This window comes from Pleurodeles waltl, chromosome 4_2, assembly GCF_031143425.1.
Source record: "Pleurodeles waltl isolate 20211129_DDA chromosome 4_2, aPleWal1.hap1.20221129, whole genome shotgun sequence".
Classification (NCBI taxonomy): domain Eukaryota; kingdom Metazoa; phylum Chordata; class Amphibia; order Caudata; family Salamandridae; genus Pleurodeles; species Pleurodeles waltl.
The window spans coordinates 365,847,711-365,875,543 of record NC_090443.1 but is presented as its reverse complement, the minus strand read 5'-3'; the positions used below and the strand labels follow the sequence as shown (position 1 = coordinate 365,875,543).

Sequence of the window (27,833 nt, the reverse complement as noted above, 5' to 3'; positions counted from 1 at the left end):
ATAGGCAGTTCTCTTTTTGCTTTGAGATAACAGGTTTGAATACATTTGACTATCCATCTGGCAATGCCTTGTTTGGATATTGGATTCCCTGTATGAGGTTTTTGAAAAGCAACAAACAGTTGTTTTGTTTTCCGTATTTGTTTTGTTCTATCAATGCAGTACATTAAAGCTCTTTTGATGTCTAATGTATGTAGTGCTCTTTCGGCTACAGAATCTGGTTCTGGAAAGAACACTGGTAGTTCTATTGTTTGATTTAAGTGAAACGGTGATATCACTTTTAGTAAGAACTTTGGGTTAGTTCGTAAAACTACTTTATGCTTGTGTATCTGAATAAAGGGTTCTTGTATGGTAAATGCCTGTATTTCACTTACTCTTCTTAGAGATGTGATGGCAATGAGAAACGCTAATTTCCATGTTAAATATTGTATCTCACATGAGTGCATGGGTTCAAAAGGTGGACCCATGAGTTGTGTTAAGACAATGTTAAGGTTCCACGAAGGAACTGGTGGTGTTCTTGGTGGAATAATTCTCTTTAGGCCCTCCATAAATGCTTTTATGACTGGGATCCTAAATAATGAAGTTGAGTGCGTAATTTGCAGATAAGCTGAAATTGCGGTAAGATGTATTTTAATGGATGAAAAAGCTAGCTTTGACTTTTGTAAATGCAGTAAGTAGCTTACGATGTCTTTAGCAGATGCGTGTAATGGCTGAATTTGATTATTATGGCAATAATAAACAAATCTTTTCCACTTATTTGCATAGCAATGTCTTGTGGTTGGTTTCCTTGCTTGTTTTATGACCTCCATACATTCCTGTGTAAGGTCTAGATGTCCGAATTCTAAGACTTCAGGAGCCAAATTGCTAGATTCAGTGATGCTGGATTTGGATGCCCGATCTGTTGTTTGTGTTGAGTTAACAGATCTGGTCTGTTTGGAAGCTTGATATGAGGCACTACTGAGAGGTCTAGTAGTGTTATGTACCAAGGTTGTCTTGCCCAGGTTGGTGCTATTAGTATGAGTTTGTTTTGACTCAATTTGTTTACCAGATACGGAAGAAGTGGGAGAGGGGGAAAAGCGTATGCAAATATCCCTGACCAGCTCATCCATAACGCATTGCCCTGAGATTGATCTTGTGGGTACCTGGATGCGAAGTTTTGGCATTTTGCATTTTCTTTTGTTGCAAATAGGTCTATTTGTGGTGTTCCTCATCTTTGGAAGTAAGTGTTTAGTATTTGGGGGTGAATCTCCCATTCGTGGATCTGTTGGTGATCCCGAGAGAGATTGTCTGCTAACTGATTCTGAATCCCTGGAATAAACTGTACTATTAGGCGAATGTGGTTGTGAATCGCCCAATGCCATATTCTCTGTGCCAGGAGACACAACTGTGTCGAGTGTGTTCCTCCCTGTTTGTTCAGATAATACATAGGTGGTCATTCTGACCCTGGCGGTCTTTGACCGCCAGGGCGGAGGACCGCGGGAGCACCGCCGACAGGCCGGCGGTGCTCCAATGGGGATTCCGACCGCGGCGGTAAAGCCGCGGTCGGACCGGCACCACTGGCGGGGTCCCGCCAGTGTACCGCGGCCCCATTGAATCCTCCGCGGCGGCGCAGCTTGCTGCACCGCCGCGGGGATTCCGACCCCCCCTACCGCCATCCAGATCCCGGCGGTCGGACCGCCGAGATCCGGATGGCGGTAGGGGGGGTCGCGGGGCCCCTGGGGGCCCCTGCAGTGCCCATGCCACTGGCATGGGCATTGCAGGGGCCCCCGTAAGAGGGCCCCTACATGTATTTCACTGTCTGCTGCGCAGACAGTGAAATACGCGACGGGTGCAACTGCACCCGTCGCACAGCTTCCACTCCGCCGGCTCGATTCCGAGCCGGCTTCATCGTGGAAGCCTCTTTCCCGCTGGGCTGGCTGGCGGTCTGAAGGCGACCGCCCGCCAGCCCAGCGGGAAAGTCAGAATTACCGCCGCGGTCTTTCGACCGCGGAACGGTAACCTGACGGCGGGACTTTGGCGGGCGGCCTCCGCCGCCCGCCAAGGTCAGAATGAGGGCCATAGTTGTCATGTTGTCTGTTTTGACAAGAATGTGTTTGTGGCTTATTATGGGTTGAAATGCATTCAACGCTAGAAATACTGCCAGTAGTTCTAAGTGTTTTATGTGAAACTGTCTCTGCTGAGTGTCCCATTGTCCTTGGATGCTGTGTTGATTGAGGTGTGCTCCCCACCCTATCATGGAGGCATCTGCCGTTATTACGTATTGAGGCACTGGGTCTTGGAAAGGCCGCCCTTGGTTTACATTTATATTGTTCCACCATTGAAGCGAGGTGTATGTTTGGCGGTTTATCAACACTAGATCTAAAAGTTGACCCTGTGCCTGTGACCTTTGTGATGCTAGGCACTGTTGTAAGGGCCGCATGTGCAACCTTGCGTTTGGGACAATGGTTATGCATGAGGACATCATGCCTAGTAGTTTCATCACCATCTTGACTTGTATCTTTTGTTTTGGATACATGGCCTGTATTACATTGTGAAATGCCTGTACCCTTTGTGGACTTGGAGTGGCAATCCCTTTTGTTGTGTTGATTGTCGCCCCTAAGTATTGCTGTATTTGACACGGCTGAAGGTGTGACTTTGCGTAGTTGAGTGAGAAACCTAGTTTGTGGAGGGTTTCTATGACGTACTTAGTGTGTTGTGAACACCGTTCTTGCGTGTTGGTTTTGATTAACCAATCGTCTAGGTACGGGAACACATGTATTTGCTGCCTCCTGATATGTGCAGCCACTACTGCAAGGCATTTTGTAAAAACTCTTGGCGCAGTTGTTATCCCGAATGGCAACACTTTGAATTGGTAATGTACCCCTTGGAATACAAACCTTAAGTACTTTCTGTGTGAAGGATGTATCGGTATATGGAAGTATGCATCCTTTAGGTCTAGTGTTGTCATGTAGTCTTGTTGTTTGAGCAATGGGATTACGTCCTGTAATGTCACCATGTGAAAGTGATCTGATTTGATGTAGGTATTTAATGTTCTGAGATCTAATATAGGTCTTAGAGTTTTGTCCTTTTTGGGTATGAGAAAGTACAGCGAGTAAACTCCTGTTCCTCTCTGATGAATTGGTACCAGTTCTATTGATTCTTTTTGTAAGAACGCTTGGACCTCTAGTTCTAGAAGATCCATGTGTTGTTTTGACATATTGTGTGTTTTCGGTGGGACATTTGTAGGGAATTTGAGAAATTCTATGCAATAACCATGCTGGATAATTGCTAGGACCCAAGTGTCTGTTGTTATTTCCTCCCAATGTTTGTAGAACTTGGTTAGTCTCCCCCCCACAGGTGTTATGTGTTGGGGATTTGTGACGTCGAAGTCACTGCTTGTTTTGAGGAGTTTTGGGACTTTGGAACTTCCCTCTACTCTTTTGGAATTGGCCCCCTCTATATTGTCCCCGAAAACTTCCCCGCTGATATTGGCTCTGATAAGTGGGCCTTGTTTGTGAGGTTGTGGGTTCTGTGCTTTGTCCTCGAAACCCCCCTCGAAACTGTGTTTTACGAAATGTGTCTCTGCTCTGTGGGGAGTAGAGTGCGCCCATGGCTTTGGCCGTATCAGTGTCCTTTTTAAGTTTTTCGATAGCAGTGTCCACCTCTGGTCCAAACAACTGCTGTCCGTTAAATGGCATATTCAGCACGGCTTGTTGTATTTCCGGCTTGAATCCTGATGTACGCAGCCATGCGTGTCTCCTTATGGTCACTGCTGTATTTACTGTCCTAGCAGCTGTATCTGCTGCATCCATTGCCGAGCGTATCTGATTGTTCGAGATACTCTGTCCTTCCTCCACCACCTGTCGTGCCCTTTTTTGGAACTCTTTGGGCAAGTGTTCAATGAAATGTTGCATTTCGTCCCAATGAGCCCAACATATCTCGCCAGCAATGCCTGTGAGTTGGCAATGCGCCATTGGTTGGCCGCTTGTGCTGCAACCCTTTTCCCTGCAGCGTCGAACTTACGACTCTACTTGTCTGGAGGTGGTGCGTCTCCCGAGGTGTGTGAGTTCGCTCTCTTGCGAGCTGCCCCTACTACCACAGAGTCTGGTGTTAATTGCTGCGTGATGAATACAGGGTCTGTTGGCAGTGGCTTGTATTTCTTCTCCACCCTTGGAGTTATGGCCCTGCCCTTCACAGGCTCCTGAAACACCTGTTTGGAGTGTTTTAGCATTCCAGGTAGCATAGGGAGACTTTGGTATTGGCTATGTGTGGAGGATAGTGTGTTAAATAAAAAGTCATCCTCAATAGGCTCTGCATGCAGGGTGACATTATGAAACGCCGCTGCTCTTGACACCACCTGTGTGTAGGCTGTACTGTCCTCAGGTGGCGACGATCTTGCTGGATAACAGTCTGGGCTGTTATATGATACTGGCGCATCATAAAGATCCCATGCGTCGGGATCATCCTGACTCATTCCAGTATGAGTTGGGGACTGCATCAGTGGTGGAGTGGCTACCGGTTATGTGGGCGTTGAGCGTGGTGGAGATGGTGGCGGTGTTACTTGTCTTGCCACCTTTGCCTGTGGCTGCTTGTCTTTTTCTTGAAAGGCAAGTCTTCTTTTCATCCTAATTGGGGGAAGAGTACTTATCTTCCCTGTGTCCTTTTGGATGTGGAGCCTTCTCTGAGTGTAGTCTGGCTCCATTGACTCTAGTTCTTGTTCGAACCTATGTCCTTGCATTTGTGAGGACAGTCCCTTTTCCTCTGTGTAGGAGTTTGTTTTCGGTTCCGAGGCCGGATGTTTCTGAATGGAAACTTTTTCGGCAGTCTTTTTCGGCTCCGACGACACTTTTGTAATTTTCGGCGTTCCGGTCTCTCGGTGCCGACTCACTTCGGTGCCGCCCTCTCGGTGCCGAACTTGCTCTGACCCGCTATCTCGGGGTCGAGTCTGCTCTGTGCCGGTATCTTGACAGGAGTCGGATGTCTTCGACACATGCGTTCCCTTTTCGGTGCCGATGATCGGTCACCTATTTTTCGGGTTAAGCCATGGTCTGCTGGCGGTGGCGTCCCCTGGGCTTTAGTGGTCTTTCCGTGAGTTTTGTGTGTCGACGTCTTACTCATGGTTTTCGGTATCTGTTCGGGATCGACCTCGTCCGAGTCCGACTCCTCGATGGAGAAGGTTTCTTCTTCCTCCTCCAAGTGTTTTTGTCCTGTCGGCGCCGACGCCATTTGTAGTCTTCTCGCTCTTTGGTCTCTTAATGTCTTTCTCGACCGAAACACTCGACAGGCTTCACAAGTATCTTCTTTGTGTTCTGGAGACAAACACAAGTTACAGACCAGATGCTGATCTGTATAAGGATACTTGTTGTGACATTTGGGGCAGAAGCGGAATGGGGTCCGTTCCATTAGCCTTGAAGAGACACGTGGTCGGGCCGACCAGGCCCCGACGGGGGATCGAAAACCCCGAAGGGCCACCGGAGCTCTTCAAAATTCGGTGTCGATCTGTTGTAACTAACCCGATACCGAACGCAAACAATACCGTCAAATTTTCCGAGATTCTAACTAACTTTCCGAAACGCGGAGCGAAAAGGAACACGTCCGAACCCGATGGCGGAAAGAAAACAATCTAAGATGGAGTCGACGCCCATGCGCAATGGAGCCAAAAGGGGAGGAGTCCCTCGGTCTCGTGACTCGAAAAGACTTCTTCGAAGAAAAACAACTTGTAACACTCCGAGCCCAACACTAGATGGAGGGATGTGCACAGCATGTGTATCTGCAGCTACACATGCCAACGAACACACATATATATATATATATATATATATATATATATATATATAGTTGGCAGTGGTTTGCACCCGGTCCAAGTAGGGACCCTCACTCTAGTCAGGGTAGGGGAATCACACAACTAAGATAACCCCTACTCACCGCCTTGGTAGCTTGGCAGAGCAGAGGCAATGTGTTAAGTATTTGTACACACGCAAACATGCAGTAACACATTGAAAACACCACAAAAGTACTCCACACCACTTTAGAAAAATATCCAATATTTATCTAAGTAAAACAAGACCAAAATGTCAAAAATCCAACATACACAAGCAGAGATATGAATTTTTAAAGACTAAAGCCCTCATTATGACTTTGGAGGTCTTCCTTAAAGAGACTGCCAAAGCTGCGGGCGCCAGGAGACCGCCAGCGCGGGCGGTCTTTCGCCCACTATATTACGAGTACTGGTGAATTTCTGCCACACTTTGGGGGGAAATCCAGGAGTAGTCGTGCTGGTGAGCTGAGGCGCTTGGGCTGTTCCACCACTGGCCCACCCCGCCCCGCCAGACAGACACCGCCCGCCGTATTATGTGCAATAATATGGCCTGGCAGTGTCCTGATGTCGGGGTGCTGCTGGCGGTGGAAGCGCCCCTTCCCGTTCCCTGCCGGACGCCCTCCTCTGCGGACCAAGTAAGTTGATCGTCTGACATGGGAGAGGGGTGAGAGGTGTTGTGTGTGGGTGTGTGTTGTCTGCGTGTGTGCATGAATGTGTGAATGCGTGGTTGTATACGTGTCTGAATATAGAAGTGAGTGTGTGTATGCATGTAAGTGTGTATGTGTGTGTGTTTGTGAGTATGAGTGTTGTGGTGAATGCGTGTTTGTCTGCATGTGTGTATGCGTGTTGTCTGCGTGTTTGGATGGGTGTGTGCCTGCGTGGTTGAATGTGTGTATGTGTGCTGAGGTGAATGCGAGTATGGATGCATGTGAGTGAATGCATGTATGTAAGTGTAGGTGAATGAGTGTATGCGTGATGCGTGTGGGTGGCTGTGTGCGTGTGCATGTATGCGGGAAGGGGGTTAGGGGTGTGGGGGTCGCTCTAATTGGTGGAGTTGGGGAGAGGGGGTTGTTCTACTTGGTGGGGGGTGCGGGGTGTGGGGGATTGTGCTTGCTGAGGGGGGTCGTTGTCCTGCCACCAGTAGCCTTTCTGCCAAGATTTTCATGGCACTGCTACCGCTGCGGAAACCATGGTGGAAAGGAAGCTCCTAATACTGCTGGAAGTCTTCTATGGACCGTCAGGTCAGAGATGCACATCTCCGGCCCAGCGTCTCCAACCACCATGGCGGTATGAGTGGAGATGTAGCGGGTTGGCAGAGGCCAACCCGCCACACTGATAATCTGGCGGTCTTCACCGCAAGCCTGTTGGCGGTGAGACCGCCACCTTGTCCTTGTCCTGTCGGTCAGGAGACCGCCAGGGTCATAATGACCCCCTAAACCCCCATAAAGCGCTTAGAAACACAATAGCTCCTACTGGGGCTATCACGACGTCGTTGACGAAGTTGTTCCCAACAGTTCGACGCCAATTGCGAAGGAGTGCAGCACCAATCACGGAGTCACACGGACACCAGGTACAGTACCTTTAGAAACAAGGAAAACAAAGACATTGCATGTAGTTGGAGAGGTGAGGCGTTGCTGGAGCCGGTGCAGCTTCAGTTCCTTACTACTACCGGGGAGGTGAGGTGTTGGTTCCTTACGGTTGCAGGGGAGGTAATGCGGCATCGGTGGTAAGGCGTTGGTTCCTTACGATCCGGCGGGGTCGACGAATCTGGCGGGTCAAGATGTGATGGGGTAACCTCTCAGGGACGCGGTCACACCAGGGGGCCATAGGCACGGCGGCAGAGTCAGGTGTCACGGACATGGGTGACACTGCACTCGATACTCACAGTGTTGTGGGACTTCAGAGGCGTTGTGGTGGCTTCAGACCAGCGGCGTCAGGTCTGCAGTGTTGGTCACGGTCATTGCACTTCAACGGCTCTGTATGCAGGCAGCAGCATGGAGTCGAGCAGGAGCGCCGGTTCTGGTGTCGTCAGGAGTCGATGTGACTGGTTCTTCTTGTTTCTACCAGAACTCACTTCCAGTCCTTTCACTTCAAGGGCAGAAGTAGCAGCAGCAAAGCAGAACAGCAAAGCAGCAGGCTGAGTGGCAGGTCCTCCTCAAGCATTCAGCTCTTCTCCCTGGCAGAATGTCCCCAGTTCAGCGGTGTTCTGAAGTTGTGGGGTCAGCAGTCCAATACTTATACTAATTTCTGCCTTTGAAGTAGGCAAACTTCAAAGTAAAGTCTTTGTAGTGCACAATACCCTGCCTCTCCCTGTCCTGGCCCCAGACATACTCCAGGGGGTTGGAGACTGCTTTGTGTAAGGCCAGGCATAGCCCTGTTCAGGTGCAAGTATCAGCTTCCCCCTCCACTCTAGCCCAGGAAGACCCATCAGGATATGCAGGACACACCTCAGCTTTCTTTGTGTGACTGTCTAGAGTGAATTCACAACCAGCCCAACTGTTAGTCTGACTCAGACGTGTGTATTCAGTAGCCAGGCAGAGACACATAATGGTTAAGCAAGAAAAATCCCACTTTCTGAAAGTGGCATTTTCCAACATATAATCTAAAAACCAACTTCACCAAAAGATGTATTTTCAAATTGTGAATTCAGAGAGCCCAAACTCCACATCTGTATTTGCTCACAATGGGAAATTAGACTTAAAGGATATTTTAAAGCAATCCCCATGTTATCCTATGGAAGAGATAGGCCTTGCAATAGTGAAAAATGAATTTAGCAGTATTTCACTATCAGGACATGATACTAACACACTAATACATGTCTTAACTTTTAAATACATAGCACCCTGCCCATGGGGCTGCATTGGGCCTACCTTAGGGGTCACTCACATGTGGTAGAAGGGAAGGTTTGGGCCTGGAAAATGGGTGCACTTGCCAGCTCGAACTGGCAGTTTAAAATTGCACACACAGAAAACTGCAGTGGCAGATTTGAGACACGTTCACAGGGCTACTCATGTGGGTGGCACAAACAGTGGTGCAGACCCACTAATAACCTTTGATTTACGGGCCCTGGGCACCGCTGGTATACTTTACTAGGGACTTACTAGTAAATCAAATATACCAATCATGGAGAAAACCAAACATCAATCCAATTTAGACAGAGGGCGCTTGCACTTTAGCACTGGTCAGCAGTGGTAAAGTGCCCAGAGTCCTAAAGCTACCAGAAACGAAATTCAACACAGGATGAAAAACAGTACAGGGTGAATCACGCCAAGAGCTGACAGGTCTAACAATGAGGGTGCACAAAGGTCAGCGAAAAGACTCAGTGCAGCCTACCCATACCACTGCGAGTGCAGAGATATGATACTTTGGAGCAGATACCAAGCATGTCCTCCAAAGCCGTAAGAAACCCACCTGGGGAGCCACTTCCATGAAGGGTGTTGGCGATGGATGTTAAGGTAATGACTGATGGGGTGAAGGAAGCAGAGAGTGAGGACAATGGAGATTGAAGGTGATGGCAGCAGCTGTGACAAAAGAGGGCTATGACAGCTAAAGATTAGGGTGATGATAGAAGGGGGAGAAGGCAGAGTTGGAAACTTTAGTTGCACTGGGTGATGGCAGAGGATGGGGTGGCGGGCTAATGGAAGACGAGTGTGGGATAATGGAAGAGGGGTGGTGATGTGAGTGTGAGGAGACTGGCAGAGGAGAATGACAGTTGGGTGATAACGAGGTGAGTCTAATGACAGACTGATGATTGGAGTGTAATGGGTGAGTAAGGTGATAGAATAGTAAGATAAAGGCAGAGAAGGTGACAGTGATCAAAGTGCATGTTGATGGTAAACAAGGGTGATGACAAAGGAGGGTGAAGGTGATGACCTTTGATGGAGACTGCACGTAGATGATAAAAGGAACACAGAAGGGCTCCTAGATATGACTGAGGATGCACATAAATCATAGCTGGAATATAAGATGACCCATACATGTGACTGAGGGTGCACACAGAAGACAGAAGGGACAAAGCATAGCTCTGAAGTCACACACACAGATGATAGAAGGGACACAGCACTGTGCATATGTATGACAAAAGATGCACACTGATGACAGAAGGGACACTGCACAACCTCTATGTATGATTAGGTGTGTGTATGGATGACAGAAATGGCACTGCCTCTGCAAAGCGCCTCCTCAGGCCTTTTCAAGCATGGCCTTGTAACTCTTCTAGTTTGAAGTGGCTCATCACCATTTACTCACTTCTTAGACTGTCAATACTTTCTTTTCTCGTACTGTCATCATGGTTCATGCAGTCCGCTTTTTCTTCGTCATTCATGACGAATGTAATAATTTCATGCTCTATATACAACAAAACAATCAATTATTGAACATGGCACATCCTTTGCAGTGAAAACCAGTGTCTTGAGAGAGTGTGACACTCTTTGCATTCCTTACCAATGATCTTATTAAGCCCATGCACAGTTTGGGGGAGCCCTGATTGCTTGGACTAGATTATCAGAAAGTCTATTAGGTATGGAGAGGACCTGGATATTTACAACCCTGTGGTAATCCATGCTTTTACCAAGTGCCCAAAGCATTAAAATAGTATATCACCATATACAGACATGCTCTGCCAGGCTTTCAGAGTCTCAACAGAGGGTACAGATACTGGGAGTAGGTCACTGTCTTCTAGTCTACTAGTGGCTCATCAAGGCCTAGGGTCTGGTAGACCAGATCATCCTGTGCTAGTCTATCAGTGCCTTAACAGGGACCAGGGACTGAGAGTAAATCACTCTGTAATAGCCTCTGAGAGTCCTAAGCACACACAGAGAAAATTACCATGTCTTAATCTAGCACAATCTCATAACGGGGTCTTCCCATTTTTACTCCTCTTAGAAGTGACTATAAGCACCTCTCAAAACCTGCTGAAAGAAGGAATCCCTTCTCAAAGGAGCAAATGTCATATTTGTTAACTTAAAATACCCTCTACTAATCTTTTCTCAGGACGCATTACTGGCATTTCCAAGAAGGACAGGTTCGGCCTCTAAAACCAGTTCATAGGAACCTATAACACTGACGCTTTCACAAATCTTTAAATTTATGAAATGTGATGATTCCAAGACACTCTATACATAGAAGCTTCCCTCAATTGTCCTCTCACCTTTCCTCTACTTTTACACCAGTCATTTTTTCGGGCATTCAAGCCGTGACTCAAATGCAAAATTTCAGACTTCCGATGACAAGGCGCCCCTCCCCAAATTATCCTCATTCCCCTTTGTTTCATCCTCTACTGTCTGTCTGGTTTCTCTCCACTATTCCTCCCCCATATTCTCTTTCTCGCCCTACACCATTCTCTTTACACTCTCCCCACCTCTGTGATTTCCTTTTACTCCAAAAGCGTTCTTCTTAAACCTCCTAGCTCATATGCACATCCACCGTTTCATTCTTCTTCTTTTTAACTTTCCTTCTTTTTATCCTTTCTGCTCCTTCCTTGTACCTGCTACCTTCCCTCTGCGGCTGTCAAAAAGCAAGCGATTGGTATAATTTATACCAAAACACAGGCTTCTTCTAGTAGATATATATGTGAGTCTTTCCCCAAGAGTACAAGCAGAGATCATCCTCTTCACAACTGGCTGTCCTTACACCGTACACGCCATGTACAGTCAACTGTTCACATGGCCCTATGCAAAGTTAGTGCCACCGGTCTTCCTCACAGTTGTGTAATCAGAGACAGAAATTGAGAACTTGTTGAGGGTAGAAGACTTCAGCACCCTTTCTTCTTATGTTTCGCCCTGATAGCTTAACCTGACACTGAATAGCTCCTAGACAGCAAGATTTCTAAATCAATACAACAGTCCTCATTAGAGACAGCTTCCGGCACATACATGTACACAACATACCTCCAAGCAATCTAGTTCAATAAGCGCTTCATATTGCAACACCATATCCAGATAAAGCTTTACTTGCACATTGACACATAGCAAACATGCATATTAGACACTAATCCAGACCTTATTCATACACACAATACTGCTCTAAGACATCTAGTTGACTAAGGATTTACCACCAAAGGCACATTTAGATCAAGCTATAGTCACTCCACATTAACAATGCGCAGTAGACACAAACTCTAGCACCACTGTACACATAACATGGTTTCATGTTATACAGATAGCTAATTGATTGCCACTTCAACACTACACCCATTCGGCATTATACCAATAAATCATTCAGGAAAAGTTAAACTACACCTACCACACTCACATATGCAATGGTGTTTCATATGCAGCCAAGCACAACAACTGCTCCACAAAAACTAATAACAGGATCTAGCTAGCCATGTTCCTACATAACCTATCACAAGCAACACATGAATTAATTTATCCTCATTGCCACTACCCAATACTATCCTGCATGTACATTAAGCAATGCAACCAAATACAAGATCAGCATGCCACTGTGACTCAGACCATCATAAATACGAGGGGGAAAACGGCGTCCTGATTACAAAAGCACATCAGGACCACACAAATGGTAGAAATACGATAAACAAATGCATTTAACACAAGAGTACACTTGTAACATTTCCTAGATAAGGGGCTATCACCCAGCCCAACACAGGAGTAGAGTTGTAACGTGTCAGTTGAGAAACAATCACACTGAGTCCAACACAAGGGTAGATTTGTGACATATCTGAGGCACAATCACATTCTATGGAAATACAATGATACAATTGAACCTCTCTGCTACCGAGGAGCAACTGCCTGTTGTCCAACACTAAAGTAGACATCTAGCATCTCAGTACCAAGGAGTGACTGAATACAGGCCACCAAAAGAAGGGCAATAAATTCTGGGCTTACCTGTGTCGAAGTCAGAGCTGCCCTCTTTCACTTTCACATCAGGATAAGCAATAAAGGGTGAAGATGGTACTTCTTCTTTCCTCAATCAAATGTCAGTATTGAGAAAGGGAAAGCAGATAGAACAAGTCTTCAGCAGGTATGGATTTAAGCAAACAGAGTTTTACACATTGCAAAAATAAAATTTGAAAGCAACATTATTTATCTAAAGAGATTAGGAGGCCTTAAAACACTGGGATGTCGCAGGATAGCCATGCAGGGATCAATGCAAGAGATAGGTTACTGGCAAGAACAATTTGTGGACATAGCACGATGAAGACGGACTATTCTAGACGCTCACGAGAGGCAAGAAAGATAATTGGAGAATTACACAACCCAGCCACTAAATGCAAATCAAACCAGATGCTGCCAGAGGGGCTGTTCAGTTACAGAACAAGAAAGGACACGGAATCCTGCAGCCAGTCCTGCAGGGAATTGGCAAAAGCACAAGACCCGTACACCAGCTCTGCAGGAACACAAGGCATGATCAGAATACAATACTATGCCATGCTGGGACAGGACAGAAGGGAGCAGGAGCCAGAATGCTGCCCACGTGGGATATAATAAAACGGAGCTGGACGTATGTCACTGAACTGCTAGAACTGAGAAGAAGGTGCAGGCCCAGACCCTGCTCAGCCAAGTCCAGAAAAAAAGAAGCAGGGCATAAAACCCTTCTTTGTCATATAAAAGTGAATGGAACCCCGAACCCTGCTCTACTGAGGCAGGACAAGTGTGGGGCACTGATTAACTTAGAAAGACTAGCAAAAGGCAAAAACTGCATACTTCAGTGAAGTAAATTCTCAATCAGCATGGTATTACTCATTTTCACAGTCAGAACAGGAGGTGTGTAGCTCACCCAGTGAATACCTCATGCCGGGGGATCAATACTTAACAGGTGCAGTAAATATATAACCCCATTCCACCACCCTCATAATCAGGGGCTTAACAGGGAAACAGAGGAGGAGGAAAAGGGCAGTCTCTGCTTTGACAACCCCAGTAGGCTCAGTTGTATCACTCACAGGGAAGCTTACTATAAAACTATGGTTCAGTGGTACCTTACACCAAAACTCCTCATACAAATGTAGCCAAAAGCAGATGGGTCAAGTGGTAGATGCAGACCGAGAAAAGCAAACTAGAGCACATCTGATGCTGTATTATAAATATTGCCTTGGGGACACAATGGGTCAGTACACCTTTTTTCTGTGCCCTTGGATACTTTAGTATAAAAAAAGGGGTTGCAGACGCTTGTGTGGCCCCTTCTGTAATACAGATAGCGGTGGCACTATTTTAAGGGAGTGTTTCTGCATTTGCACGTGGCATAGCCCCAGGCAAATGAAGGAAACACTCTGCCTTTGCGCCCGCTCCTTATTATGGAGATGAGTGCAGCGGCAAAGAGGCTTTCATAAGGCACACTGACTGTTTACCACAAATTGAACCTCCCAAGCAGTCTGCAGGTGGGTGTGGTCACTCACTCCATCTGAGTAAGGTGTTCATTATTCACCAGCTTTGTTGTGCTACCATGCTCAGGGAGGAAAAAAACAGAACACTGGAAAACCTGGTCTGGGCAGCGCTTTGGTGACCGAGTAATATATATTTTGCTGCCTGCGTTGTAGGCGCTCGGGTCTCCCTGAATATGAGTGTAAAGCTGACAGGGGACGCAGTACTCCTCCCTGCTGTGGAAATTATCAGTGGGGAGAGGGCAAGGACTTAAGACTTGTCTCTTAAATCTGCGCAGCATATCTCAACGACTCCCTGCGATAAACTGCGCAGATAAAAACACAAAAGTATATTTTTCTTAAAGTGTGCCTTGCGGATCAAGCTGAGCATGCGCAGTTAAATTACTTTGTGTGAGTTACAGATTTCCCACTTTATAGCGCCTGGGCCTTTGCACTAGTTTCCTCTGGCCCTTTGCACTATATTCCTGTGGTGGCATGCTGTGCTAATTGTGGGTTACAGGAGAGTGCTGTGTTTCATGTGAATGTTGTACCATATACATGTGGGAGGGGCTGAGATGCAAAACTCAACTGGAGGGAAACGTTATGTTCTCTGCTAATAACTTGTTCATCTGGGTATGAAGCCGGCATAAAATACCAGTGCCCGGTTAAGGATAAGACATTTACCTTTTTTCACAGATGGTAGTTTACACAGTATTCACGAAAAGTGAATAACACCGCCCTCATCATGTAGGATTCGGACTGTTTCAGAAATAGGGACACTGAAAAGAGCGTGGCCAGCTGTCAATTAGCTCCTCCATGTGTCACCGAAGTGTGCTGCTTCCCCCACTCCCCAGGATGCAATCTCTGCTTGCATCTATCTACCCGCTCCCCTCAGCCAGCTGTCCTTTGCTGGTGTATTTGTCACCACGATGTTCGAGGCACGGAAGTATACTACACTCTGTCATTGTTGCCCCCCAGAGCAGTATGTTTCCCATGGGCAGCAGATCCAAACCCCACTAGCGTCCTGTACACATTCCCCTGTGGGGCTACTCAGCTCCACAGCCTCTGGGGCTCAGTGGCATGAGTACCCTCGCCGTGCCCTCTTCTGCATCACGTTCCCTGCCACCAGGATTCGTGCCCGATGGCATCAGTGCCACAGCAGCATGTGTGGTCTAAATGAGGGTGGGCGGAAGAGACTGTTGGAATAGTATGACCCCCGCCCGTCCTGGTTCTTTGGAGCAGATACCAAGCATGTCCCCCAAAGCTGTAAGAAACCCACCAGGGGAGCCGCTTCCATGAAGGGTGTTGGCAGTGGATGTTAAGGTAATGACTGATGGGGTGAAGAAAGCAGAGAGTGATGACAATGGAGCGTGAAGGTGATGGCAGCGGCTGTGACGAAAGAGGGCTATGACAGCTAAAGATTAGGGTGATGATAGAAGGGGGAGAAGGCAGAGTTGGAAACTTTAGTTGCACTGGGTGATGGCAGAGGATGGGGTGGCGGGCTAATGGAAGATGAGTGTGGGGTAATGGAAGAGGGGTGGTGATGTGAGAGTGAGGAGGCTGGCAGAGGAGAATGATAGTTGGGTGGTAACGAGGTGAGTCTAATGACAGACTGATGATTGGAGAGTTATGGGTGAGTAAGGTGATAGAATAGTAAGATAAAGGTAGAGAAGAGGACAGAGTGATCAAAGTGCATGTTGATGGTAAACAAGGGTGATGACAAAGGAGGGTGAAGGTGATGACAGAGGGGGGTGAGGATAAAATACAATAACAGGATGATAACAAGAGTGAGGTAATGGCAGAGAAAAGGGAGGGGTGATGTAAAAGGAAGGCAATATCAGAGGGTGCTGGCATTTGGGTTCCCCATAGAAGGGTATAATGATGGGAGGGTGGTGGTTATAGTAGAGGAAGCTGAAACCATTGTAGGAGTGAGGCAGGATAGGTTAATGACATGCTCAGGTTTTGGGGCTTTAAACTATGATAAACCAAGGGATGTCAGAAAACTAAAACACAAAGAATTGCACCATAAAACACAAGTTTGTGCTGCAAAATGTGTTGTAGTGGCTGTAGGAAACACGCCCTTTTTGTATGGTCACCCCCACAATTATTTCTCCAATGCTAATGGTTATGACTCTGAAAGTGCACCAAAGCCTGCTAACCATGCCCCAGTGCCAGTGCTCTCTCCATACAATATGATTGTAAACTGGTATCCTCAATTGGCAAGGACTTTAACCCCCTTAACCGTCCCTGGTAAATGGTACCAGTGGTACCCAGGGCATGGGAGTTAAAGGGGTCACCAGGGCCTGCAGTACTGATTGTGCCACCCTGAGTGACCCAAGTAAAAGGATGATAGCAGTCCTTTCATTGCAGACTGCATGAGCAGTGCAAACTGCTCAACCTCGACTTTGCCCTCACCATACCATAAGTGGCAAAGTCACAGCACTTTTTCAAAATATGTCAGTCACCCTTAAGGTAGGTCTGCTGGGCCTAGGAGGTATGGTGCAGTATATTAATGGTGTGGACATAAAGATGCAAGCCTATATGACCCTATAGCAGCCTCCTCCCATTAAGGGCTATTGTAAGTGTTCAGGGGGCTATAGGTGGTGGCACCTGGGCATCCCGAGGTTGCCAGCTCCATTATGGTCCCATTGAAAGGTGTCTTGTTTGGAATCAAACAACTTGTCTCACCAAACCCGACTTGTTCCCCAAGTTGGATTTGATGTGACATGCGCCCAGCTACCTTAAAAGTTTCCCACCTGGTTGCCCCAGGCTTGCTGTGCCCTGGCTGACAGCCTACAAGCTGCTGCTGCAGACAGGAACCTGACCCCTTCCAGGAGGTATGAATACGCTCATGAGCCAGAAATGAAGGCCTGCATGGGCAGGAGGTGTCACCTCTCTTCCTGGCAGGATAGCTAGTGAAGTGGCACATCAAGGTGGTGAGCTTCAAAGCCCACACTGCCTTTGATATGCTATTAGGTGGCCTCCGAGAGGAGGACAATCCACCCTCTGCCTCATGCACATTTGCAACCCAGGCAGGCAGGAAAATTAGGTAGTCAGGAGGCATACACCCCCAGAAGGCTAGAAACACCCTAGGGTGGGCTACCTGGTCTGTACAGCCGAGGATGGGTGCTGCCATTTAGGAAAGTGGCAGGATAGAGGCATCTGGTCAGAAAAGGTGCCACCCTCCACCTGAAGTGGTCACCTTAGAGGCAGATTAACTGCTGGGGCTAATAGCCCATTGGTTACCAGCACCCAGACCCCTAAAACCCCTAATTGTAAGATTAAAGGGGATCCCCTGGCACCAGAACCTCAGATCTGACAAACTTGCAACAAAGAATAAAGAAGAGACATGTGACTGTGACCTCAGGACCTGCACAAAGCAAAGGCGCAATAACCTGCACCTGTGGCAACCATCCTGCAACTGCAAAACTCATCCTGACCAGAGACCGGCTTCCAAGGAAAGAGGAACCACTCTGCAAGCCAAAGGCAACTCCAGAAGCCCCCTTGACTAGAGGCAGGAAAATCGCACTCCCGGAACCAAAGAATCACTGGCCATCTGGCCCGCCGAACGATCACCCAAATGTAAATGGTCAAGTGTATTGTGGGCAATGATGTAGTCCTGACTTTCAACATGCTTCAGATGAAACTGTTTTTCCGCTGTCTCCAGAAAGTTGAAGTAACCAAAAGCTGCATTTGCTACTACCAAGGGTTGTTGATGACCAGTTGGGCTACCACTAACTTTGTTCAACGCTGTACCTCGAGGGAACCCTGCACCATCTTCAATCCTGTGCCTCAATGGCCAAGTTGTCGAGATTTTGCATCCCCTTCCTCAACAGTATTGTCCCAGGAGCAAATCCAGCACCTGAGACTCCCATGTTCAGCACCAGGGCCAGCTAGGACAACTCTGTACCCAGGCCCTATGAGCCAGGTAAAAATCAACTGACTGTCTGAGCTTGATCCAGGGACCACGCACCACCTTTACCCTCAGTGGGTCCCACTGAACTTGACCTGCAAGTGACCAATTGTCCCTAGTACATTTCCCCATTGATCGCAACATTAAAGTTTTGAAAGAGTGAAATAAATTATGTGATAATCTAGCTGCGGTAAAGGTGTGTAAAAGAAAAGGCTGTAGGAGGTCATTTATTTGTAACATACAACATGAAAATACATGTAGAATGAACTGTATATGTGCAGGTTTTTGTAATTCTGAAGTGTGATGGAAAAAAGATTTGATTAGGATCAAAACAAATCAGGACACTTTACTTGGTGATGCACCAATAATAAATACTCACTGAAACCGATTATCAAACATATCATTTTTGTGCAATATAGTTTTATTAGTAACTTTACTTCTGTGCAAATGTAGTTTAATAGAAAAAGTGCTGTCTGTAAATTACAGTGCGCTACCAAACAATGCTTTAGTTACACTAAGAAACTGCCCGCCATGTTTCTTATTGCTAGATGGGTTGCAACTGTTTGTCATTCTAAAAACTGGGCTGTGGTTCTAAAAGATTTGGGAAGCACCACACTAGACTGTAAGCGTGTATCCCACACCAGTAAAAATCTGATCACTAATATGCACAATGCATTTCAAGCTCATGAGAAGCTGATTTGAACAAACTGTTCAAGTAAGAATAGAGAGACGTTCTCATGGCCCCCTGGTTCGTCCTACAGAAGGAGTAACAGGCAAAGAAGATATTCTATGGCCACTTATCTAGAAGGGACCCATGTGGGGGAATTTAACTAAGGTGCTGAAACCACAATTGTCTTTATTTACAATTAATGTTTTATAATCATTAAATCCAATTATTCTGGGACTAAGGAAATTATAACCACTCGTTCTGTATAGCTTGCCTACAATGTTAAAAACAAAACAGTTTCTAAGTTAATATCACAAAGCCATTCTAAAATCCTGAGGTTTGTGATGAATTACCATTGTTGGTGATGCATAATACTCCTTATGTGGGCAATCTTGTTTTGCGTATCAAGTGCAGAAAAGCAGGGGTATCTGCGAGTAAACAGATTTTCAGTGCTTCCCATATACTTACGCTTGTTAGGATAATTGTGTGTTTCCCTTCTTTCTATTTCCTGATGACAGTTCACAAGTGAATCTTCTCTTTTTATGCTGAGTGTCCCATGGTCACCTGGTGTACAAGGACAAAACATGATTTTAACTGAGGAAAAATAATACTCTTTCTGATTTGAGTTCCCATCCCCATTTCTCCAGCCACTCTCCTTCACCTCTATGCTCATTTCTCTTCAATACCTTTTAGTGAGCTTGTATTGGTAAAATTCATAAACTATGGTCTCGCTGTAAACCTGTGAGAACAGAAGACAATAAAAGCCTGCCTCTAATCCACCACTCGGGACCTCTGAGGAAAGAAGGCACTCAATAACACAAAATTAACTCTCTTTAAACTGAAGAAGACAGAAATTATTCATACGTAAGCAACAGCCCACCTCTTTGTAATCCTCAGAGGAAAGAAGAAATTCTGATTCACAATTAAGCAATCTTCCAATTTTCTCTAGTGCAGTCCCAAGTTGCTCTCCTATTACTTAATGGGAAAGATGGTAACCAGTGGTGCTAGCTCCAACACAGAGAAGATGTGGCTATACATGAAAGCATTACAAGATGTTGGAAGCAATCAAGGCCAATACAAACATAAAGATAACTGACAGTACCAAGCAAACAACAGAAAACCAAAAGAATCAGTTACTGAAGATTTTCTGACTGAGGCAGTTAGAGCGATTTATTAAAAGTTTACTTTCACTGAATAATGGCTACAGAAAACAGTAATAGTGATGCGCTTGGCTAATACTCCCACAACTGAAAAGAACAAGGAGCTAGTAAACTTTGATGAAGGTCATAGTTAGTGTAATTATTTTTTCTCAGCTTGGCCATATTGTTTCTGGGGTGGTCCATTCTCTAAGGACATTGCAGTGGCAGAGGTATCTGGTCTAAGAGACAATCTGTAACTTCCATCTCCTTGGCCTGAGGGAATGTGGGTAGGCAGGGGCAAGCCCGTTAATTTCCTTGCTAACAGTCTGTGAACTTTCAAATTATGCTGTACTATGTTAGTCAAGGGTTACTTGCCCTTAAGTCTAGAGAGTGTCTAACCCTGATAACTTCTAAGATGTTTTGTTATATTGGAACTAGGACTGAGAATACTGGAATGATATCACTGCTGATGACCAATCAATGTGGCTTTAAAGCCAACCCCTTGTGATTCCAGGAAGCGACATATTATTGAAAAAAATGGTTTACAATGTCTATCACGTCTCCTAAGTGGTGCCTCCTGCAAGTAAGACTGAGAGGTGTGAGATGGTTGGAGTACCACTCACCACATCTCCTCTAGTGTCTGTCATTTTTATCCCCTCCCTCCCACTCAAACAACACCTTTGTTGTTTATTCTAACAGATGCCCCTTCTGGAGGACATTAGTACATTCTTGCACTGAATGAAACACAGCACAAGCAAATCAATTACAAGATACAGATATGACCTGTTGTGAAATGTGGGCGTGAGACTCACTTAAAAATGTCAGTGGAGACTCTACTTTATCATCTTTATTTTCTCCTGCTCTTACTGAGAAGGTTTGACTACAGAGAAGGACGGAGGCATAACAGAGCTGTATGAAGGTGGTTCCTCAAGGATATTTTCTATAGAATGCCTCCTGGGTTTTTGAACTGCCAAGACCAAAGTACAAATAGGTAAGTATAAATGTACTATTCGTAACTCCACATCTACGTACCTTGAAAATATATATATCATCATGTACATATATATTTTGAGAGTGATATATAGTAAAACTTTGCTTACCTAAAGAAACTTACCTTCACAATATTTTTGATTTCGATATTCTTGACACAATATTTTGTCCCACAATATTTCACTGTAAAGCCTACCTCACCATGATACAGTCTCAGGACTTTTAAAACACTTTAAGCGTTTGAGGTCCTATACAAACCAGGAAGCAACAGCAAACCTTTAGTAATTAATCTCAGTTTCTGTGGTCAAACTGCTTCCTCATGGTAACATTGGCCTGGGCAGGAACAACAGGCTTTAGATGTGGTTATTTCTGAAGACAGATGGCGAAGCTACATGAGGAGTTTATTAGGCCAGATAGAGGTCATCAGTGGCAATGGCTGAATGGCCACACAAAGAATTAAACTAGAAACTAGTGAGTTTACAGAATTATTCTAATTCAGTGTTTTTCAAACATTTTAATGCCGAGCCCCACCAATGGGGAAAAAATAATACTCAACCCCACCGGCTCAGAATTTTTTACAATTATTCTATTAGGTTGGCAATGTTTAAATGTGTCTAGACTTATTTAAACATTGCAGTTAAGTTCTGTTACCTTTTTAAAAATGTAATAAGTGTCTTTCTGCTTAAAACAAAGCACTGTTATTTGCATAATGCTTCTTTTGGCCTGAGCCAAGCGTCCCCCTAGGCTCAATTGAGGCTCCCCTAGGGGGGGCACCCCCAGTTTAAAGACCCCTGCTCTAATTCATTGGTGACAATCCTGACAACAAATATGGGGTTCTGGTAGAATTTTATAAACACAAACCCTCTCTTTGAACACTGCTTTTGACAACAGTTACATGTGTAATTTTCCATTAATATGGGGGGAGGGTCTATCCATTATTATCCCGAGAATGGGGTTAGGGCCACAGCTGTTATAGACCAATCTCCATATTAGACAACACTGTTAAACTTTAGGGAAGGATCTTATTAAGCAGACTACAAGAATGTGAAACAAGTAAATAGACCTTTTGGGCGAACAATTGATTTTCAAGAAAGACTGGAAACGAGAGACCAATGTTTAACCTTCTATTTCCATTGGTTAGCTATATAGTGGTTTTAAAAAAGGGGGCTACCACTGGAATTTATGGACCTGAATAATGTGTTCAACCTGTTAACAGATGCAAATTCCCGTAGGTTCTCAGGGGTTTGTTGGTAGAAGAACTTGTGAGCTTCTTAATAAAAGGTTCACACAATAGTGAATGCACTTGTACATTTAGGTCAGTAAAAGAGGTCGTTAGGGATGTACTGTTTGATGCTGCGCTCTTCATTCTTTGCATCAACAGATTGGAGAGGGTAAGTGAAGCTAGCACACTGACACTCTCAGAAGTAGTGGTAAACTATGTCTTTATGCGGGCAATACTCTCCTTCTTCAAGGACTGGACTAGGCCAAACCACCTGATGGTCAAGTATGTTACTTTTATGGATAACCCAGGTCTTAAAAAGTCCAAGATTATTACTACCGGCCCCAGAAACACAAAGACAACAGCAATCGGAGTTAGTGTTGACATGGGCTTATTCTTTTACCCCCAGAAGACACCATTGATGACAACTTAAAATGGGTAGTGCTTTCATCATCTTCAAGTGCCAAACTGGACAAAGTAAGTTTTATTGAAATTGAATAATTCATATTTGTGACACCATCAAGTCAGGAAGTATCTCCCAATGAGGAAAGAACAAATAATGCCCCAATGCTAGCAGTGCTAGTGCACATGTTGTGCCAGTGGCATGGGACGGTTGCGATGAGTTTTTACCATACAACACGTGGTCAACCAAGAAACAATGTGCACCACACTTGCAACAGCTGCGCATATAAAGACGTCCTTGCCGACTCCCACGCTGTCTAAACTTAAGACGATGTGCCCCCACTAAACACAATGTCCAGCAAACCAAAACTTTGGGCGCTCCCTTTAAGGGATTTACGTTGCAGGTGAGAACATTTAACTTAGGGAAATGTTTCGCTCTGATAAAAGTAAATGTAGTTTATATTTGTATTTTGACTTTTTTTGTAACTCGCATGTAAAAAAATGTCACTGATAAAGTAAAACGTGGTTGTTAACGCAGTTCCACCCCACGTTGTTAGCTTTTCCCGAATTGGGAGTTAGGGAGTGAATCGACTGAACTGAAAAATAGAAAATACACCAAACACACAATATAGTTGCTCATGAAAAAACATATGCATTTAATACCAACCAGAGTGGAAGATTGGTCTTGTGGCTAAGAGGTCACAGGCAAGCACTCTTGCGCTCTTCATTTGAAACTATGGTCACACGTTTGAGGTCTGCTGAGCCGTTCAGCCTTTCATCCTCCCGTGGTCGATAGAACGGATATCATTACGTTGGGCAACTTTAAACATCTGTTATCTATCAAGCGCACCTTAGCTCTGTACGTCAATGGATGTGTTTGATACAAATACACCTGTTACTTGTAAATGACCGAGATAACACCAGTGAAAGAGTCGTTTTTATGCTTAAGAAATCTTGGAATATATTTTTAGAACCATTGAATAATGAAAGAAGATAGGGAGAAGGGGGCAAGACAAAAGAAGCAGAGCCAGGACATATTTTCTGCTGTTTTGTTTTTCATAGAGGGGGTTGAATGCATGCGATCTGAAGACACCAGAGCACACGAATGTGACGGAAATAAAGATAGCAAAACAGACAGAGGTCTGCCAAAACAATATGTCTGCCTATTCAGCCCATTCTTACTATCTATCAAGAATGCTTTTGTCAGTCAATGTCATTTTATTAATGCAAACTCTTTATCGGGTCTTTCTTCAACGAAGCCTATGCCCCACCAATATGTCTGTCAAGAAAACCTACATCTGCAAGCATGTGGAGACTTTTATCAACAACAACATGCCCCTGGTAAATGTCCCTCTGACCACCAAAGCTAGGATGCCACACCAAGCCTTTGTGAAAAAATCTTGGAATGTTAATTGCAGTGGAAATATTAGCAATTAGGTGAAAAGGCCAGATACTGCGAAGACAAGCCAATTCAAATCGCCACAGCTGCCATGAGCGCGAAACAGAGACAAAAAGGAAAAAGAAGTATGCTTGCAGTCAAAAAAATCGGCAAAAGTGCAATTATCCATGTAACAGGGTCGATGGCCAAGGTGGTTACAAAATTGCCCCAAGGAGGGACAAACGTAAAGCATTTACCAATAATAACAAAGGATTTTTGAAAGGCAAGCCAATGAATGAGTGATAGTGATAGGCGTGGTTAAAAGCCCAGATACATACCAACACGTCAAAAAAGCAGCACTTGCTCAACCTAAAAAACAGGCCAGGATAGGGACACCCTGAACCCTTAGTTCTGGTGCTATTTTTTTTTTTTTTAAATTACATTTTCACAGCGATTCTGCTTAAAATTAAAAACACCTTGGCGGGCTCCTGAGCTTTCCCCGGATGGGCCAGGTCCCGGGGCATGTTGAAAATAAGTAGGGGGGCACATGGGCCCCACTCCTAGAGCATTTCATGCTCCAATGACTACCACCTCCCAGGAGATTATTTATGTTTTAAATGCCCGCCCGGGGACCTCGACCTCCCCAGGGCAAACATCACATTGCTTGGGGGAGCTATTGTTCCCCCACAGCCCTAGGGACCGCCGCCTCCCTGGTGCTTTAATCTTATTGAGTGTGGGTGGTTAGCAGCCCTTCCACAGCCCTGGGGACTGCCACCTCCCCGGGGCTAAGAACAAATGAAATGCGGGGGTGGGACTATTTATGTCTTGTCGACCATGACTTCACCTGGGAAGCCACAGTGCTATCTCCTAACTATAACGTCCCTTTAACCTTTGTTTGTTTCAGTGAATTTCAAAGTTTTTATTTTTTTTAGTGAATTTTATATATATATATATATATATATATATATATATATATATATATATATATATTTACTTAAATACATACATATGTGGTCTGGTTTCTTTTATTCAGTTTTACTCTGTTCTAGTTAGCCTGCTTTTATCTGGATGTTTTTATTTTCTAATCAACTATAACTCTGTGATTCTGCAAAAGCACTGTTATTATTATTCTGTGCACAACATTTCACCATGTGCCTCTGTCCAAGGTCGAAAAGACCAGTAGATGATAATCCAGCTAGCAACTGTCGCCACAAGAGTATGTAAACACTCTGGCACCTAGGCACATGCCCACGTCAGGCCTTTATATGAAACAGAAATATGTTTCTTATAAAAACTCTGTTGAGGCTAAGGGAGGCCATTCAGGCCAGGATTCCGTCCACACTACATGCCGTTTCACTGCTGACCTCAGCCCTGTCTCTGCAACCACCCGAGGAGACGGCGGCAGACCCCTATCTTCCAGGTAATGGAAGTGGGTGCTCCTCTCATGGACTAAGTATGGACAGTTTGGGCTATCACCACTATGCCCTCGCTTATGAGTTAGGGGCTAGGTAGAATTCATCTATGTATGTTATTCCAATAAGTTGGGACTGTTTATTTTCTTCTCAATGGTGACCACCATTCTAATTCTGTTATGTCTCACTGACCTAATAATTGCAGCTCATATATTTTATCGTAGATTGCAGTCCTTTCCATATTTAATTTGAAAAACATCCTGCATCTCTTTCTTTGGCCTATGTGTGTGTATAAGACCTTTTCCTAACAAGAGAAAGGGGTGAATCTTGTCGATCACAGATTCCCCAGGGAAGCAACAGAGTGTCATGTTCCAGGCTGCCACAAATCGCCTTTTCTTTCAGGTTTGGGTGAGGTGCAGCTAGCTAGCCGAAGGGGTTGGGCCAACAGCTGCCAACACAGTGTGGGATTGACTCAGTCACCCACAAACTGTAGTACTGCCGCCCTAAATCCAGCAGTCTTGTTCCAATAACAGGGGTCCTAAGACAATGGTAGGTGAGGTACAATGTTCCGGATTGAATTTCCAACATATTTATCAGTATTTGCCCCAGGACCTCACCCACCCGGGGGCCGAGGTTTAAACAAGTGCAGAAGACTGTGCTTTTTTTTTAAACAATTTGCCACGATTCACGGATCCTCCACAATTATATTGACAATAATGTTTTAAAAAAAATGCTTTTTGGCCCTGGCAGGGTCCCTATGGGACCCCACCACCAGGCCTACGGGGTCAAGGTAGTTCTACCCTGCCCCTTCTATTTTTTTTTTTTTTAACTCGGCTGAATCCAAGTCCCAAAATGGCTGTTGTCAACGCTTCTTGTTTGAAATGTTGGCAGACAATCAGATCTCAGCCTGGGATCTGTTGGATCCAAGTAGAATACGCATCCCTAGATATCTTTCTTTTTCTTTTAATATTTCAAAAACTACTGAACTGACTTACACCAAATCACAAAAAGAGATTTTTCTGGACCAAGATCTAGCTTTCTGCCAAATTTGGTGAATTCCATTCAGTGTTTTTTGGATGCAGTCGTGTCTAAAATCTCTATGGCAATTAACAATGGAAATGTAGTTTTCTTGCCCCCTCCTCCTTTTTCTCGACCCCGCTTGACAAATCACCTCAAAACTTTCCATGCACACAAGACACAGGAGGGCACTTTTTTGGGAAAGTTTAGTGAAGATTGATCAAATGGCACAAAATTAATAAGCAGACCAAAAAATAATTTTCCTATGGAAACTAGGTCCTAACTATAACTACCTACTGGCTATCGCCAGTAGATATATATATATATATATATATATATATAGAGAGAGAGAGATATTTACCGACAAAATCAACGTTTAAAGTAACAGTATAATAAGGTAAAAATAAATGTTTTTAAACTGGAGCGGTGTCACATGGCCCCCCTCCCTGAGCCTCCCAGGCCCTGGGGACCCCATTCCCCATGGCCATATCTCTTTTAAAGGACTGGTGAGCCCCCCCCCCAACCAGAGCCTATTATGGCCCCAGGGGCCCCATCCCTGTGACCTGCATCTTATTTCAAGGTGGGTGCCTTGGTGTTCACCTAGGGCACCCACCATACACATGTTGGAGGCTGCTGAGGGAGCCTTACAGCCCAAGTGGACCCTTCTGGCTTCCCAAACGTGCCACCCTCTCAATAAATAAACATATGTTATGTCCCCCAGGCCTAAGCCCACCCAGGGCTTTTAAAAAAGAAGCATTTTTCAGTGGATTCGTGGATCCTCTGCAAGTTCATGGCAAAATAAAAAAAAATAAAAAATTGCCCAAGGTGAGGGCTCCACCACCAGGCATAGGAGGGGTCAGGGTATCCCTATCCTTCCCCCTAATGTCTGTCTTTCTCGTTTGTTTAAGAATCTGGACTGAGTCCCAAACCCTAAGATGGCTACCACCACTTCCTGGTTGAGTGGTGGCAGTCAATGAGATCTCAGTTTGGGGTCTGTTGGCTCTGTGGATCCTCCACGGCATGATATATACAATTTTTTTAACCATAATTTTTCCAAAACTACTGAACGGATTTAAACCAAAACACTAAAAGCACTCTTTCTGGACCAAGATCTAGTTTTCTGCCACATTTGGGGTAAATCTGTTCAGTGGTTTGAGCTCTAGCAGTGTCTAAAGTTCCTACAGAAAAATGAACAGGGAAAACTTGTTATTAGCAGCACAAAAATGGAATTCCTGAAAATGCAGATCCTAACTACCCAGTGGTGACCGATATATATATATATATATATATGTACATATATATATATATATATATATACATATACATACACACACACACCCACTCGCTCTCTCTTTTTCTCTCTCTCTCTTAGGACTGGAGTGGACGTATATGGTAAGTGAATGGACTGCCGAGATCACATAGTGAATAGCCATCCGAGCACTGTAACCTTCTGAGGGGGCAATGGACAAATACCGAGTACCTCAACTATGGTGCACATTTTATATACAAACATCCAAAATAAACTCAAAATATAACAGTTGTCATGCCCAAATAAATTGCTCTGTTATAGGGTGTTGTAACA

General features: G+C 45.0%; 1 protein-coding gene across 4 annotated transcripts in view; it reads right to left on the bottom strand.

Annotated features, from left to right (window-relative positions):
- The window catches only part of LOC138292724 (zinc finger protein 501-like), a 109,674-nt gene that overhangs the window by 45,865 nt on the left and 35,976 nt on the right, over positions 1-27,833 (bottom strand). For 3 of the 4 annotated variants that reach the window (XM_069231460.1, XM_069231462.1, XM_069231463.1), the window contains exons 4-5: positions 19,163-19,258; positions 12,643-12,714 (exon numbers count right to left, since the gene is read on the bottom strand). In XM_069231460.1, coding sequence (XP_069087561.1) covers positions 12,643-12,714; positions 19,163-19,258 — 168 coding nt within the window. The remainder of the gene's footprint in view (positions 1-12,642; positions 12,715-19,162; positions 19,259-27,833) is intronic. The other variant, XM_069231461.1, reaches the window with a different exon arrangement.